This window comes from Erinaceus europaeus, chromosome 11 (assembly GCF_950295315.1).
Source record: "Erinaceus europaeus chromosome 11, mEriEur2.1, whole genome shotgun sequence".
NCBI lineage: Eukaryota > Metazoa > Chordata > Mammalia > Eulipotyphla > Erinaceidae > Erinaceus > Erinaceus europaeus.
Window position 1 is genome coordinate 44,541,159 of NC_080172.1, and position 17,969 is coordinate 44,559,127.

A 17,969-nucleotide genomic window follows, 5' to 3' on the forward strand; every position below is an offset into this window, starting at 1 on the left:
CCAGGTAAAGTGGTACATGGTAAAGTGTGTGCTTTATTAGGTGAACTATCTCCTGGTTCTATTAACACAATCAGCTCCTTAGACTGAAGAGGAGAGTTAGAGTTCAATATAGATTTGGAATTGCTTATTGGCCAGTTAAAGGTGGAGCTGAAAGATGCACAGACCTGTCCTACAGACATAAACTTGGGGTGGAGTACATTAAAAAGATGTAAGCAAGACTCTGGCCTACTCTAAGAAGTAGAAAGGACACAGCAGGAGATGCCAATGGAAGGCCCTCCTCCTCCAACAAGGGGTTTTATGGTGAGTTTATACAGAGAAGGGTCATGGGATGTTGGGGGGAAGCTGAACTGTAAATACATTGAGGCATTTTATTCTTTTTTAAATTAGTGATTTAATAATGATCAACAAGATTTTGGGATAAGAGAGGTACAATTTCTTTTGAAAATATATTTATTTATTCCCTTTTGTTGTCCGTGTTGTTTTATTGTTGTAGTTATTATTGTTGTCGTCGTTGTTGGATAGAACAGAAAGAAATGGAGAGAGGAGGGGAAGACAGAGAGGGGGAGAGAAAGACAGACACCTGCAGAAGTGCTTCACCGCTTGTGAAGCAATTCCCCTGCAGGTGGGGAGCTGGGGGCTCAACAGGATCCTTACGCTGGTCCTTGCGCTTTTCGCCACCTGCGCTTAACCTGCTGAGCTACCATTGACTTCCAGAGAAGTACAATTTCATACAATTCTCACCATCAGAGTTCTACATTCCATCCCTTCCATTGGAAGCTTCCCTATTCTTCATCCTTCTGAGAATATGGACCAAAATTATTTTTTTACCCTCTTTTTTTTTGCCACTAGGGTTATTGCTGGAGCTCAGTGCCTGCACTATAAATCCACTGCTCCTGGAGGCTATTCCCCCCCCCCCCACTTTGTTGCCTTTGTTGTTGTTTTTTTAATCGTTGTTGTGGTTATTATTGTCGTTATTGATGTCCTTGTTGTTGGATAGGACAGAGAGAACTCGAGAGAGGAGGGGAAGACACAGAGAGGGAGAGAAAGGCAGACACTTACAGGCCTGCTTCATTGCTTGTGAAGCTACCCTCCTGCAGGTGGGGAGCCGGGGGCTGGAACTGGGATCCTTGTGCTGGTCCTTGCGCTTTGCGCCATATGCACTTAACCCGCAGAGCTACTGCCCGACCCCCTGGACCGAAATTCTTTATGGGGTGCAGAAGGTGGGAGGTCTGGCTTCTGTAATTGCTTCTACAGTGGACATGGTCATTGACAGGTCAATCCATACCCCCAGCCTGTCTTTCTCTTTCCCTAGTGGGGTAGGGCTCTGGGGAAGTGAGGTTCCAGAACTCATTAGTGAGGTTGTCTACCCAGGGAAGTCAGGTTGGTGTCTGGTAGCATCTGCAACTTGGTGGCTGAAAAGTATTAAAATATAAAGCAGAACAAATTGTTTAGTAAGCAGGAACCTAAAGGTAAGAATATAGCAAATGAGATTTGGGGTCTTCATGTTGGAAGAAACTAGGAAGTCTATTTTAGGTATATTCTAAGGGACCCATGACTATTAAACTTTGCCCGAGCCCAATAGCTAACATGAAGTTGGGCTGAAAGTACTGTCTGGGAAGATGGTTTTAAAATTGGAAATAGGACTAGAAAATTGGATCAGAACAGAGAGTAGTTCCCAAATATGGGAAAAGTACCATACTGCTAACTGTAAACCCCATTGATCTGACCTAGGACCCATATCTATCTATACTCAGCATGGAAGCCTGTGCAGCCTCTGCATACCTGCCAGTCTGAGCTCACATTCCATAGTCATAGCCAAGAACATTCTAGGCTGCACTCATTTCAGGACCAGTCTTTCTCGAGTGGCAGAGTATGTTGACCCAGCCTCCCTTTGGAAAGTGGGGCAATTTCTACCACTGTTACTCTACATTGAGGGTAAAGTCCTGTAGAGACCCACAAGAGGGTTAATGTTGTTCCTTCTGGACATGACCAGTGATGGTAGAGAGAGGGATCTGTTAGCAGTCAAGGCCCATCATATCTGTGTGGGAATCCCAGGATTTCCTGACTGGGGCTCCAGATGATGGGGTGGCCTGGTAGTGACCAAGAGGGCCATCATTAAAAAGTGCCAGTCTAGGGCCCAGGTGGTGACACATCTGGTTGAGCACACATGTTACAGTGTGCAAGGACCCAAGTTCAAGCCCATGGTCCCCACCTGCAGGGGAGAAAGCTTTGGGAATGGTGAAGCAGGGCTGTAGGTGTCTCTCTTTCTCTCTCCCTCTCTATTTCCCCTTCCCCCTCTATTGTCTGACTTTTTCTACCCAATCAATAAATAAAGATTTAAAAAATGATGGTCTTTAACCTTTACCCAGCTTTTGTAGTCCTTACTTTATCTGACACGGTTAGGCTGAGTGGTTGAGCGAAGTGAAATAGGAAGTAGGTGAAGAGGGAATCTAGGTCTAAGTACAAGCTATTTGATTAAGTACTTTATGTTTTCTTTTTTGGTCATTCTACTTGCTTATTGAGTCTCTATGGACTATTGCACATTTTTACTTTAAGATATATATTTCCCCTAACTTATGCATACATGTGAACTTGTGCCCTATCTCATGTTAGACATTTGGTTCTTATTTTGCTAGTCACTAAATTAGTAGTAGAGGAGAAAATTTCTAGCAGGACTCCTGTGTGTGTGTGTGTGTGTGTGTGTAGCTACTAATACCCAGTAACAACAAAGGCTGATATGATGGCTGGCAGTTACCCCTAAATGTATGTATGCTGAGTTGTAGTAGAACAAATGAGATTGGAAATACCCTGGGTGTTGGGACTTCATCAACAGGGAGATTGTGGAGAGAAAACATGGGTTTTCCCATTGATTTGGGACTGTATATGGATGAATATTCTGCAAGTAGTTTATTTAAAAATATATTCCAATTATTTTAATAAGACATACAGAGGAAGATACAGAGACAGTTTGTGTCTTGGATATTAGTAAAACCTCTGGGTGTAGTTCAGTTCTACTCATTCTTTTCAACTGATTTCTGAATAATATAGATCCAAAACAGCAAATAAGAAGCAAGAAACTAGGGTAATCAGATAATCTTAAGAGTTATCAGCTCTCATATTGGCAGAAATCTTTTCCATCTAAGTTTTAAAGACATCTTCAATGAAAAAAACCCAATTACAAAGAAGATTAAATAAAAAATAAACCAATGGGACTACATCAAATTAAAAAGCTTCTGTACAGCAAAAGAAACCACCACCCAAACAAAGAAATCTTCCACAGGTTGGGAGATCTTTATATGCCATACATCAGAGACGAGGCTAATAACCAAATATATAAAGAGCTCACCAAACTCAGCAACAAGGAAACAAATGACTCTATCCAAAAATGGGGAGAGGATAGAAATAGAATATTCTCTACAGAAGAGATCCAAAAAGGCCAACAAACATATGAAAAAATGCTCCAAGTCATTGTCAGAGAAATGCAAATAAAGACAACAATGAGATACCACTTAGTCCTGTGAGAATGTCATACATCAAAAAAGGTAGCAGGAAAAAATCTTGGAGAGGTTGTGGGGACAAAGCTACCCTCCTGCACTGCTGATGGGGATGTCAGTTGGTCCAACCCTTTTGGAGAGCAGCCTGGAGAACTCTCGGAAGGCTAGAAATGGACCTACCTTTTGACCCTGCAATTCCTCTCCTGGGCATATATCCTAAGGAACCCAACACACCCATTCAAAAAGATTTGTGTATATACCTATGTTCACAGCAACACAATTTGTAATAACCAAAACCTGGAAGCAACCCAGGTGTCCAACAACAGGTGAGTGGCTGAGTAAGTTATGGTATATAGACACAATGGAATACAACTCAACTATTAAAAATGGTGATTTTACCGTTTTTAGTCCATTTTGGATGGAGCTTGAAGAAATAATGTTAAGTGAGGTAAGTCAGAAACAGAAGGATGAATATGGGATGATCTCACTCATAGATAAAAGCTTATATATAACAAGATCAAAAGGGAAAACAGTAAGCAGAACTTGGACTGGAGTTGGTGCATTGCACCAAAGTAAAAGACTCGAGTGGGGCAGTGGTTTCATGGGCAGAGGAGGACCTATTGGAGGTTGAATAGTTATATGGAAAAACTATTACTGTCAACTGTAAACCATTAACTCTTCAATAAAGAAATTAAAAAGAAGAGTAATCAGCTATCAGCAAAATAACTCACTTGGATAGTGTGTTGCTTTGCTATCTGTACAACTCAGATTTGAGCCTGACCTCACTGCATTGAAGGAAGATTTGGCACTGTGGTCTCTTCCACTCTCTATCTGCCTCTTTGTATCTGTCTAAAAGAAGAAAAAAGGAAAGAGAGAGGGAAAAATAAAGGAAGAAAGAAAGAAATAAGAGAAAAAAGATGTCAACTGACAGTGTGTGTTAGCAGTGTGAACTATAAAAAGTGAACATCAGTACTCTGTAGTGCCAGGTACTCCTGTTGCCCAGTTCTTAGTCTTTATATCCCAGTATCCCTCCAATCTGTCCATTGGAGGGATGCCTCCTGACAGAGCCAGGGCTTCATGATCCTGGCATTTGGGTGTTAACTTTAATGCCACTCATGAATATTGCTTTCATAATTGAGTAACATTTTTAATTATGTGTGTATAGCCAATTTCACCACCTCCAAAATGAGACCTCAGAAATGATGTAATAGTGACTTAAGTGGGGGGGAGTCTCTATAGCATGTGGAATTAATATCCTAATCCTTAAAATAAGAGAAATGCAATAATACTATAGGGGAGTCACATAGTTATAGTCCTCATAGATACCAATATATTATAATGCGGGATCATAAATGATTTTCAGATTAGTTGTCCTCAATCATTAACAAAAGTCTAATGGCATTCAGTTTAAATACCTAACAAAGCAGGCAAGAGAAGATATTTTAATTCTAACAGTACTCCTTGTCTTGGTGCTTATATAGAACTGAACCTGTAGCCATGTGGAAAATTTGTTTTTTCAGAATCACTCCTTCATTACTTCAGAACTTACTCCTGAAAGAAACAGAGTAAAAACCTGTTGGTACTACAAATAGCTAAAATGTGCATGTTCTGTTGAGTCAGATTACTCTTGTCTATGCTAGTTCTGTGCTAGCCTGAAAATTGCTTCACCTGGGCTGATGCTGCCTCCACACTTCATTTGGGTTGAATAACTCCTCCCTGCTCACCTGGTCTGACTATACACACCTGTACTCATGTGGGCTGATAGTGACTTTCCTGTTGACCTGGGCCCATCACCACTACTTGCCCAGCTGGGCTAATGGTACTTCCCTGTTGACTTGGGCTGACAATTCTTCCCTGTTCAACTGGGCTGATTATTCCTCTTGCTGTCTAGTTTTTCTTTACCTCATGGAACCTCTATCACAGAGTCTGTGACTCCAAGGAAGAACAAAAGCCTCTTTCTCTTTTTTTGACAATATGTTGTGATGAAAATGGCATAGTTGTTAACTCATCTCAGATAGCCAACTTTCAGAATAAGCTAATAACTTGGTTGAGCCCTGGAGATGTGGATAATGGCAGAAGCAAATTCAGGGTGCACTATTACACACTGAAACAAAACAAGGTAGAAGAAGAAAAGTGCTTCACAAATACAAGAGGGAGATAACATACATTTAGAGTCCATGGAAAATTTTTGGAGAATGTACATTAGAAAGTGGGCAACAGCTAATAACCAAAATATATAAATAGCTCACCAAATTTAGAAAAAAAAATGACCCTATCCAAAAAATGGGGAGAGGACATGAACAGAATATTCTCTACAGAAGAGATCAAAAAAAGGCCAACAATCATATGAAAATGCTCCAAGTCACTGATTGTCAGAGAAATGTAAATAAAGACAACAATGAGATACTACTTCACTCCTGTGAGAATGTCATACACCAGAAAAGGTAGCAGGGAAAAATCCTGGAGAGGTTGTGGGGACAAAGCACTGCTGGTGGGAATGTCAATTGGTCCAACCCTTATGGAGAGCAGTCTGGAGAACTCTCAGAAGGCTAGACGTGGACCTACCCTATGACCCTGCAATTCCTCTCCTGTGTATATATCTTTTAAAAAAATTTTTATTATCTTTATTTATTGGATAGAGACAGCCAGAAATCAAGAGGGAAGGGGGTGATAGAGAGGGAGACAGAGAGACACCTGCAGCCCTGCTTCACCACTTATGAAGCTTTCCCCATGCAGGTGAGGACCGGGGGCTTGAACCCAGGTCCTTGTGCACTGTAATACATGTGCTCAACCAGGTGCACCACCACCAGGACCCCTGGGTATATATCTTAAGGAGTCAAATACACTATCCAAAAATATCTGTGTATACCTATATTCATAGCAGCACAGTTTAAAAAGGTATTTTATTTATTGGGTAAAGACAACCAGAAATCGAGAGGATAGGGGAAGATAGAGAAGAGAAACATCTGCAACATTGCTTCACAACTTGTGAAACTTTCCCCCTGTAGGTAGGGGACAAGGACTTGAACCTACATCTTTGTGCATTATGACATGTATGCTTAACCAGGTGTGTCACCACCTGGCCCTGCAGTACCATAGTCAAAATCTGGAAGCAACCTAGATGCCTAACAACAGATGAGTGGCTGAGTAAGCTGTGGTCTATATACACAGTGGAATCCTACTCAGCTACTGAAAATATAGAATTCGCCTTCTTCACCCCATAGGTTCAAAGCACCACTGTACACTCTGCAAAGTTGTAGCATTAAAGTCCCCAAGGCTCTCCTGGGCATTAGAGAATATGCACGGAAGGGTTGTGGTTCCTTGGGAATAGAGCTGGGAGCTTACTCGTAATGTGGACACTCCATTTCCCCACTACAGGATTTGTGAGTCTTCCTTTCTCTGAGCTTCTGTTCCTGTCTCCTTGCCCTTCTGTGACCTCCTCTGTCCAGTTTCTGTGCAGTCTCCCACCCCACAGCTTCTTCCTCTTCTGGCATGACTGCCCTAAACCCTTCCAGCCTCTTGCCACATTGTGACCTTTCAGGTTCCATCTGCAGCTTCCTCCCCCTTTCCCTGGCTCCCAATTTAACAATTCAGATGGCTTATATTTTTCTGCCAGTTGGATGTCAGGCTCCTGTCAAGGTCAATGACTTACCCTTAGGTGGCTCTTAGTAGGTAGATGTGACTACTAAGTGAAGACTAGATAGAGAATGAGTGACTAGTTTCTGAAAATGTGGAAAATAACCAGACGAATGAATAACCAGGAGAATGAATCTTTCATTTTTGCCTCCAGCTTCCACCTTAACTAGTTGGGGATGGGTGGAAAATAGTCGCTGTGATGTCCCTCCCTCATAGACTGAGGGGTCTGGATAGAAAATAGCTGTATTTTTCACATAGTAAGCACACAGAGGTTGAATCTTCAGGAGGGGAATACCATCAGTAAGTGTGGGGACTTTGGATGCTCCTGGTGGAGACAACAGGAAATGCTGAATGAGATCTGGTTATGGTTCATGGATGCAGGTGATGCCCTTGTAAGCTCCCAGAGATCTTCTTGCTTGTCAGGAGCCAAGGCACAGGAAGGGTGATTGTTTGGGGGAAAGCCTCCTTATCATGCCTCTCTCTGCCCTGTGTCTTTTCATCTCCTGTGGCCTCTCTTTCACAAAGGATGCACTATGTGGGGCCAGTGAGTATACTTAGATCAGGACATCAAATAACTGAACCCATAGGTTCCGTGTTCACACCAGTGACACGAGGATGTTGGATAAGTGCTTGCTGCCCGGCCAAGTGAGTCACATCAGAAGAGCCATTGTAGCAATGATGTTATTGTTTCAGTGGGTGCAGTGAAGGGTGGATCAGCCAGTAAGACTTGATAAATTGTTATTTATAGTTTATGAGCTTTTAAAAGAAGAGTTTGCCCAGAATCGGTTCTGATTCTACCCCTGCAGCACCATGACACCCCTGATCCTTGTGCTGTCACTCTTCCTCCTGGGAGTCCAGGCTCTGCATGGGTCTCAATGGACCTATTCAGGTGAGTTCCCTGATGCCCCCTGCAAGTGATTGTACATTTCCTTGTTACCCTCATTTGAGTAAGGGAGTGCTGCCCCACCTCCCTTCTTGAGGCCAGTGGTGAAGCCACCTCTGTATACTTGTGTGTGGCTCCTGGGCTGGAACCTGTGGGTTCAGGGTTGTGTGGAGAACACACGAATCTTAGACCTCACTAAGGTAAAGGCCTCTCTGCAGACCCTCACTTCCTTAGAAAGTGATTTGCTTAAAGTCCTTTTCTGTCCAGGGTGGGCTAGGGTGAAATCCTAGTCACTGCTTCTAACTGAAAATCCAGCTGCTTCCTTATAAACATGAAAAATGAAAGAGTGAGGAATGCCTCCCTGGGAGAGATTTCTTCTTAGAATTAAAATTTCCCCTGGAGGGGCTGGATTTGCAGAGGACTCAGTACCTCTGTCTCTAGCCTTCCCTCTCCTGGTGGCACTGGCACCACTGAAAATTGAGTGTTCACCTCACCTAAACCACAGCTTCAATCTAACCACAACTCCTTTGACCCTGGCATATGGCATGGCTTCTGGCCCATATGTAAATCAAAGCTAGGGTGATCAAGTCTGTGGGTTTGGACAGAAAGTAGCTCTTCCATATGAAGGAAGAGAGCACCTACTTGTACCCCTTCTTTTCTCAGATTAAGAGCTGGGGGCCCAGAGGTGATTGAGCAGGAGCCAGGAGCTCACTTGATGCTGATACTACTCAGATACGTGGAGGCATACACATGCAAGCACAATCTGATGTTCTGTTAAGTCAAGTGCAACCAAATTAGGGACACTGTGGGAGTCCTGAATACACATGGTTCAGTGTCAGCTGGCAAGACAACCTGGTCTAAGTAACTGCTTTGTTCTAGAGTGAGGGGATTCCATATAGGAGGCCCATAGAAGACCCTGAGATTTCTGCTGTACCTGGCTCTTTGGTCCTGGGCCTAGGGGAGGGAAGGGAGAAAATGTTAGCAGTACAGGTCTTGTCCTCATTAGGATCAGCCTGTCTCTCACACCTTGAGCCTTCTGGACAGCTCGCAGAGGCTTAAGTTTGTGGGGACAACTATTGAAAATACCTTTCAGAATACTTGAGAGACATCTCACACTGGGAGGAAGCTAGGCTGGAGCTTTGAGGTCAATAAGGGGTTTTCTGGAAAACTCTGACCTTGATTTCTTGCCTCTAGGGAATACAAGTTCAGAACTGTTATTGACATTTTTTTTCTTATTAGTTAAGTGAGGAGCAGAGAAATAAAGACTTAAAAAAGATTTATTTATTTACTGAAAGAAAGGGTAAGAGAGAGAACCAGAACATCACTCTGGCACATGTGACACCAGGGATTGAGCACAGGAACTCATGCTTTAGAGTCCACTATACCACCTTCCAGGCTGCTAGAATTAATCTTTCTGTTGTTTGCCAAATGTGAAGCTGCTTGACACAGACTCTGTAGATGAGGGAAGAGTGTTAAACTCCTGACTACAAATAGGTGGATTCAGGACCCACCACTGTTTGAAGGCCCAGTGACCTGTAATAATGACTTGTTTTCATCATTCTCACCTCTGTAATTATTAACCACCTTAAAAAGGAAATATACTGACTCTGATATTTTTATTATCTAGTTATTTTTATCTAGTTATTTTAATTTATTTTATTTTATTTATTTTATTTTATTATCTAGTTATTTTTATTATCTAGTTATTCTAGAAGAAGAATTTCTTGTCTTGAATTTAGGAATTTTTGTTTTCTATCGTATTTATAATAAAAAGATCCTAAACCAGAAAACTAATAGTTGATGGAGATCCTGCAGTTAGGGTACAGTGTGTGTTACTGTTGAAGGCTGGAGAAGGAAACTGACATTTAGAGGAAGTGAGGAAAAAGTGTTCCTGAAAGTGACAGACTCTTCTAGTACATTTATTAGATAACAATAATTCAAAAAGAATATAAGGCTCTATATTGCTTCCAAAATACTAAGTTATTTTATTTATTTATTTATTTATTCGTGGCAGGGTGGAGTTGCTGGGTACCTGTACGATGACGCTATCATTCCTGGAGGCCTTTTTTTTTTTTTTTGATAGAGAGTGAGAGCGATGTATGGGCTGCTAACAAGGGAGACAGAGAGAAAGAGAGAGGGAGAAGAGAGAGAGAAAGAGAGAGAGAGAGAGAGAGAGGGAGAGAGAGAGAAGACACCTTTAGCAGTTCCACACTGTTCATGAATCTTCCCAGCTGTAGGTGGGAACCTGGAACTTGAACCTGTCTTTGAGTCTGATAGTACAGCCCTATCAAGTCATGCTTTTAGTGATAGTGGTTGCAACAGGAAAGCTGGGGGTAGGTACCAAAGTCCTCTGACCCTCCACCAGGGCCTGTGCAGTTGCTGTCAATGTCCTACCTGCTTCTTCTGAAGACCCTGCTTTGGCGCTCTCTCTCTCTTTCTTTCTGTTTTTTTTATTTTTTTTTTATTTTTTTATCAGAGTAATACTCAGCTCTGGCTTATGGTGGTGCAGAGGATTGAACCTGGGACTTTGAAGCCTCAGACTTGAGAGTCTCTTTGCATAATCATGCTATCTACCCCACTCTCTTTTCTCTTTTTAAAATATTCTTTTTACTGATTAATGAGAAATATAGGAGAGAGAGAAAGAACCATACATCACTTTGTTGCATGTGCTGCTGGGGATTGAGCTCATGCTTGAGAGCTCAGTGCTTATCCACTGCACTATCTCCTTATTCACTGTACCATCCCTGCTTTGGCTTTCTAGAAGGCACTCCTATAGGCTTTCCACCTAGTGGGCACTACTGTGAGATGTAGACTCTAAATGAGGGAGCTTGGCTGGAGAGTTCCTTTTGTTGTGACTCTCTTGACTCTCTCCCAGAGGGGACTCTGGATGAAGAGCACTGGTCAAGTGAGTACCCCACTTGTGGGAAGAAGAAACAGTCTCCAATCAATGTGCAGAGGAGCAAGGTGCAGTACAACCCAAACCTGAAGCCTCTGATCCTGGTGGGGTATGAAGCCCAGAATGCCCCATTCACCATGATCAACAATGGCCACACAGGTAAGTGGCAAAGCAGTCACTTCAGTCCTCAGGGAACTGTGGAGCAGGGGAAGGCAGCTGACAGGCGAGGTATATCAGGGTTCCAGTCAAGGAGATGACCTTGGAGCTGGAGTCCTCTGCCCGAGAGTGGGTAGGTGTTGGGCCCTGAAACTAGGTGACTTTTCCAAGGTCACAACTGGCTTGAGACTCAATTCTCCTTTTGTCTCTTTTGTTCTATATTTTCAGAGCTCACTCTGACCCAAATATGGAAAATTCAGCAACCAGAGGCAATGTTCTGGAGCCTCCCTGTGGGTTCTGTTGCTTTGTGTGCTGGTTTGAGCCTGATTAGTTCAAAGGAGACCCAGTATTACCCAGCTCTTCCTGTCTTAACTCTAGAGCCTCATGCATGTGTGATTCTACTGCTCCCTGCATGACTTTTATAGTTTTTAAAATTTTAGATAAAGAAAGAGGGGTGAGAGTGATCCGGGAGGTGGCGCAGTGATAGAGCTTTGGACTCTCAAGCATGAGGTCCTGAGTTAGATCCCTGGCAGCACATGTGCCAGAATGATATCTGGTTCTCTCTCTCCTCCTATCTTTCTCATAAATAAATTAAATATTAAAAAAAAGAAGGCAGAGAGAGAGAGAGATGCATCAACAGTATCACTCTATCATCCATGAAACTTTCCTTGGCATCCAACTGGGCCTTGAACCTGGGGTCTCTAACACTTTATGTTGTTTATTATTATTACCATTTTTATGTAAAGCATTTTTGAGATGATTTGTCTATGTATGCTATATAATTTCCTATACATTTTCAGCAAGATTCCTGTATCTTCAGGAGTTTAACCAAGGGAAAGTAAAACACCTAATTTGCACATTTTTAAATAAAATGAAATAAGTTCTGATAAATACCAAGTAGGTTAAAAATAAATTTCCATTTAATATAATGAAGCACTTGTTAAAATTTACTTTTCAGGGTTCTTTTTATATCTTGGAACCTAAAATATGAATAAATAAACATATAATATATACATATATACACTTATATATATATTTAAATAGACTGTTTAATTATATTTATGCATGTATATTTAAATAGACTTTGGTTTTAGATTCACAACAAAACTAAGTGAGAAGTATAGATTCCCTCTGTACCCCTGCTTTTCTACATATGAACTCATCCCATTATCAGTCTCACTCACCAGGATAGGATTTTCTTTTTTCTAACCAAAGATGAGCCTATGTTGGTAGGCTCATATGAAGTCTGTCATTTGTCATTCTTGATGTTTTCATCTTTTAGTCATAGTACCTGGCATAGAGCTTGACATAGATTAGATCTGAAGGAGAAAACCTATGCATGAATGAACAAATTGTCAAATCATTTATTTCTATGAATGACAAGGGATTCTGAGAAGGTTTTAATCTTTGAAACCTGCAGGAGTAAGACTGGTTTTGTCTTAAGAACACTTATATTCTTTTTTTTTAAATCTCAATTTCTAATATATATTTATTTTCTTTTCCTATTGGGATTATCATTAGGACTCAGTGTCTGCACAACTCTGCTATTCTTGGTGGCCATTTTTTTTCTTTGTTTTATTTTATTATTATTTTCTTTTTTCTACCAAAGCACTGCTCATCTCTGGCTTATGGTGGTGCAGGAGATTAAACCTGGGACTTTGGAGCCACAGATAGGATAACTATAACTATTATGCTATTTACCCCTGCCCTGTTCTATCTTTTTTAATGAAAGACCAGATAGCTCAGCTCTGGCTAATGGTGGTATGGGGGGACTGAACCTGGGAGTTTGGCATGTAAGTCTTTTTGTATAATCATTATGCTATCTCTCCCACTTTGCTATCTCTCCCATAATCCTGGGGCTCAGTGTTTGCACTGTTTCTAGAGGTCCATGTTCTCCTTTTTCCCTCCCTCCCTCCTTCCCTCCCTTCCTTCTTTCTTCCTTCTGTCTTTCCATCTTATTTTTTCTCTTTTAGTTTATTGTGGGGTTAATAGATTACAACAAAGTTGTTAACATATGGGTAAAATTTCTTATCTCCCTCTGTTGGGTGTCTGCAAAATTTTCTCACTGCTAACTTCAGCCCTTTTCTATCATCAGACACCATATATATATTTTCTTTTTTAAATTTTTTTTCCTATTCTTTAACCCTCTGGGAGTATGGATGCAGGGTCATTATGGGATGCAGAATGTGAAAGGTCTGGCTTCTGTAATTACTTCCCTGTTGAACATGGGTGTTGGCAAGTTAATCCATACTCCCAACCTGCCTCTCTCTTTCCCTAGTGGGGCGGGCCTCTGGGGAAGTGGGGCTCCAGGACACATTGGTGGGGTCCTCTGCCCAGGGAAGTCTAGTTGGCATCATGTTAGCATCTGGAACCTGGTGGTTGAAAAAAGAGTTAACATATAAATCCAAAAAAAATTGTTGACTAATCATGAACCTAAAGGTTGGAATGCATTTTTCAGAGCAACAAACTGGACCTATCACTTTTTGGTTCTGTTCTTGACTTTCAGGTCCTGGGTAGAAATGCCTGAGCCCTGGAAGAAATTGCTTACTTACTGCCTGGTTCCATTCTGCCCCATGTGTCTGTTTGTTGCTTCTTCCCTGTTGGTCACCCTGGTTTGTGGTATTCTGAGCCAGTCTATAGTATTGACTTTCTTCCAGAGTGAACAGGTAACCAGTGAAGACAATTTACACATGGGCCTGTCCTTCTTACTTGCCACCTCATTTTCTCTTCCAGTGCAGATCTCACTGTACCACACCATGCACATGATAGTTCCTGATGGCACCAGGTACATAGCTCAGCAAATGCACTTCCACTGGGGAGATGCATCCTCGGAAATTAGCGGTTCTGAGCATACCATCGATGGGACCAGATATGTGGCTGAGGTATCTTGGGGACCAGCAGTATCTTTTTTCCCCTCAACCCCTAGAATTACTTTTCTTATTCAGACAGTTAAAAAGAGGATGTATTGCTGACAGTCAAGTCACTTTGAGGTTGACTTTACATTTAACTAATTCGTAGATGTTCACTGACATGGAATCAGGCAGGATCCCTGCACTCACAGTTTTCAGCAAGATAGTTCACAGTCTGCAGGCTGGAATATGTCCTCTTTAGTTTCAGCTAGTTTTCTATGTTAGACATTCCAAATTCCTCCTTTAAGGTCTGTCTTGAGCATGATCTCAAGTTTTTAGTGGTCTCTCTGGTTTGGAGGTGTGTGGGCGTCATAACCACTCCATGGTCACCTCAAGAGAACCTAGTGACTTCACAGGATCAGTCCAGACTCTGCCAGATTACCATTCTGGAGGAAGGTGATGTCAGAGAAGTGCCCTTGAACTACTTTCTTCCCAGAAACCCCTGCATGCTCTTTCCATTCTTGGAGAAGTTTCTGGTTTCTATAGTTCTCAAAGTCCAGATGGAAGGTGATAGAGGTTAGGATTGATTGTGTGGGACAGCCTGGGACCTTGGATGAAGGAGCCTTTTCTTTTCCTCTATGACTGAGAGTCTGATGTCTCTGATATCTACGTGAATTGTTTTTAACTTACTCATTTCTTGCGTTTGCAGGCTCATCTGGTTCACTACAATTCTAAGTATCACAGCTTCGAAGAAGCCCAAAATGCACCAGATGGGTTGGCTGTGCTGGCATTTTTTTTAAAGGTAGGCTAAATGTAGGCATTTGAAATTCTAGATTGGAATCCAAACACATGTTGTGTTTAGATGAAGGTACTTCCTTCCTGTCTGCCCACATCTATCCATTCTTAGAAACATTAATATTCATTCAGCTCCTGTTCATAGTCACTGCATTTCTTTTGTGTTATCAACTTCAAGGATCTTGGATAATTTGGACAAAGTGACTGGAAAGAGTTGGGACTAGAGCAGCAGATTACCCTGAGTCTAGCAAAGTGCAACTTGAGGCAGTGAGCAGAAATACCCACCCAGTGAACTTGGCTGCCTTTTCCCACCTAACTGTGGTGTTACTGGCCAATGGCATTTTTTTTTTTTTTTTTTTTACTTCCTAGTTCTTCATTTATCAGGTCACCTCCCCCAAGTACACTGGGCATATGGGCATATTTCCAAAGAGCACTTCATCTCTTTGGAAATCCCTGCTGTTCACAGGCTTTGGGGTCCTTTTCTAAATGACTGGTCGGTTTCTATATCTGAGCTCCCAAGGATTACAGTGAGATGGCTTCACTGAACTCCAGGTGTTGACAAGTGTCAGGGCAAGGGAAGTCTACAATGTTCGACAAAGGCAGAGCATCTGGAGGGTGGGTATCTTGATAGATAGCAAGAAGTTGTTGATAAATCCAGTTCCCAACAAATACAGGCTGGATAAAATTGTCAAAAAGAATTTCAGTGCACTGGAAATGAACCAAAGACAAATAATATATTGAAGCATTTATTTGTGGAAGATGCTAGAATTTTGAGCAAAACCAGTGCAAGTCTATTGACTCTTTGGGGATGATCTAATCTCCCATCCCTGAACTCTTAGTCAGGAGACTTTTATTGGAGTAGGTTGGAGAGGAAAAGCAGAAGTTCCACTTCCACTTGGGGATTAAGGATTGAGATGAGTTGACCCATGTCTGGGTAGCACTTGGACAATGTTGACAGAGAAGATAGAAAACAAATGGGGAAACAGTTGTAGCTCTTGCTGGTGTCATGTCCCATTTGGGGTACCCAGAATGTAACAAGGAGAAATTTAAAGAATGGATCCTGAGAATGAGAGAACCACATAAAGTATGTATAAATATCTCACAAGGGGTTGGTGGAAAGCAAGTGCTGAGTTCAACTTGAGAGCCTTACATAGATGGATATGCACTGTGTGTATGTAAAGAAAATCCTGAAAGGAAAGAAAGTGCAGAAGACAAGTTGAACAAACAAAGCTTCAAATTCTCCAAATTTAATCAGTACTATTTCTTTTTTCCCTTTAATTTAATTTTTTATTTGTGATTTAATAATGATTTACAAAATTACATGTCAACAGGGGTATAGTTCCAATTTGTTCCCACCACCAGAGTTCTGAATCTCCAGTCCGTCCATTGTAAACCACCACAGTTCTCCCAAGGTTGTAGACATGGGATATCATTTCTACAACTGTCTGTTTAGATTTGTACATAGTTTCCCCCTTTTTCTTCCAGGTTCAGACCTCTCCCCCCATCCCTATAGATACTCATGACCCTATTGCTACATCAGAACATTCCTCCCTCCTTTGTCCTCTATCTGTGGATCCTGAGAGAGTTGGAGTTCAGAGCTCCCTTATCCTCTTTCTCCTATTACTTATTCCCTACTAAGAGTATGGATCAACATAGTTTTTGGGGTGCAGAAGGTAGGAGTTCTGGCTTCTGTAATTTATTCTCCACTGGACATGGGCATTGACAGGTAGATTCATACCCCCAGCCTGTTTCTATCCTTCCCTAATGAGGTAGAGCTCTGGAAAGGCAAGGTTCAAGGACACACTAGTGAGATTGTCTGTCTAGAGAAGTCAGGATAGAATCGTGGGACCATCTGCAACTTGGTATCTGGAAGGTAGTAGTACATAAAGTGAGACAAATTGTTAATGAACAGGAACCAAAAAGTAGGAACAGAGCAAATGAGATTAGGAATCTTAGGGTGGAAGAAAGCTAAGAAGTCCATTTCAGGCATGTTTCTAGGGGCCCACATATATGGTAGTTTTTGCTTGAGTCTGATAGCTAGCATGATGTTGGATAAGAATATTATCTGAGAGAATGGTGTCAGGGTAGTTAAAAGGGTTAAAAAGTTGGATTAGGGCAGAGAGTAGCTCCCATTCTTGAAAAAATTATGTGGATAAAAAGTAACTATTTACTTCCCTCCACTCAATCCAGGATATATATATATATCCAGAGTCTATGTAAGCTCTAAGTCCCTATTGGTCTGAGGTCACATTTCATGCTCACATTGTAGGCTGCACTCATTTCTGGATGAGTTTTCCTTGAATGTCAGGATAGGATATCCCAGCCTCCCTTAGGAGACTGGGGCAGTCCCCATCATCTCTCCTTTATGGTCAGGATAGACTCTGAATTTCCAATCTAAGAAACTCAACAAATTCTGAGTCTGATGAATACCAAGACACCAAAGTCAGACTACTATTGAAAATAGCATGAAAAAAAAAAAAGGACTCATGATCTATAGGGGCTGACTGTAATGTTAGTGGTCAAATTCTCATTTGGAAATAAGTTACAAATGCCTCTAGAATCACAGTCAGAAATCCTGTATCTAACCCAATCAACTTTAAAATATGAGGAGAAACAAAGAAAGACACCACAACATAAACAAAGACCAAGATAATAAATCTGTCTTATAATAAATATTAAAGGAAGTCCTGGCTGAAAGAAAATGACAAGAAATAGTAACTCAAACCCACAGGAAGAAATGAAGAGTACTGGAAACAATACATATATCCATAAATAGAAAAGATTATACAGGGTAGATGTGATAGCATAATAGTTACACAAAAAACTCATGCTTGAGGATCCAAAGTCCCACATTCAGTCCACTGTACTTATGCCACCATAAGACAGAACTGGGCAGTGCTCTGAGAAAAAGACTGCACACACACACACACACACACACACACACACACACACACACACACACACTTAAACATCATGAACATCCTGGAAGGTGGTACTGAAGGTAGTGTTAGACTGGCAGGCAAGGTTCTCAGTTTGATTTTTGGCACCATATGTATCAATGTGATGCTTTGGTTCTCTTTCTTATTACTAAATAAATCTTTAAAAACCACCATTTTTTTCCCTTTTTCCAAGAGCATTGTTTTTTTCTTTTTTATTTAAGAAAGGCTTAATTAACAAAACCATAGGGTAGGAGGGGTACAATTCCACACAATTCCCGCCACCCAATCTCCATATCCCACCCCCTCCCCTGATAGCTTTCC

The 17,969-nt window shown here is 41.5% G+C and overlaps 1 protein-coding gene across 2 annotated transcripts in view; it reads left to right on the forward strand.

Moving 5' to 3' along the window:
* The first annotated feature begins 224 nt into the window (after positions 1-224).
* The window catches only part of CA6 (carbonic anhydrase 6), a 36,805-nt gene continuing 19,060 nt past the window's right edge, over positions 225-17,969 (forward strand). The window contains exons 1-5 of one of the 2 annotated variants that reach the window (XM_007538151.3): positions 262-300; positions 7,929-8,019; positions 10,889-11,068; positions 13,799-13,947; positions 14,624-14,716. In XM_007538151.3, coding sequence (XP_007538213.2) covers positions 265-300; positions 7,929-8,019; positions 10,889-11,068; positions 13,799-13,947; positions 14,624-14,716 — 549 coding nt within the window. In that variant the 5' untranslated portion in view covers positions 262-264. Of the gene's footprint in view, positions 301-7,928; positions 8,020-10,888; positions 11,069-13,798; positions 13,948-14,623; positions 14,717-17,969 lie in introns of both variants that reach the window. The other variant, XM_060200964.1, reaches the window with a different exon arrangement.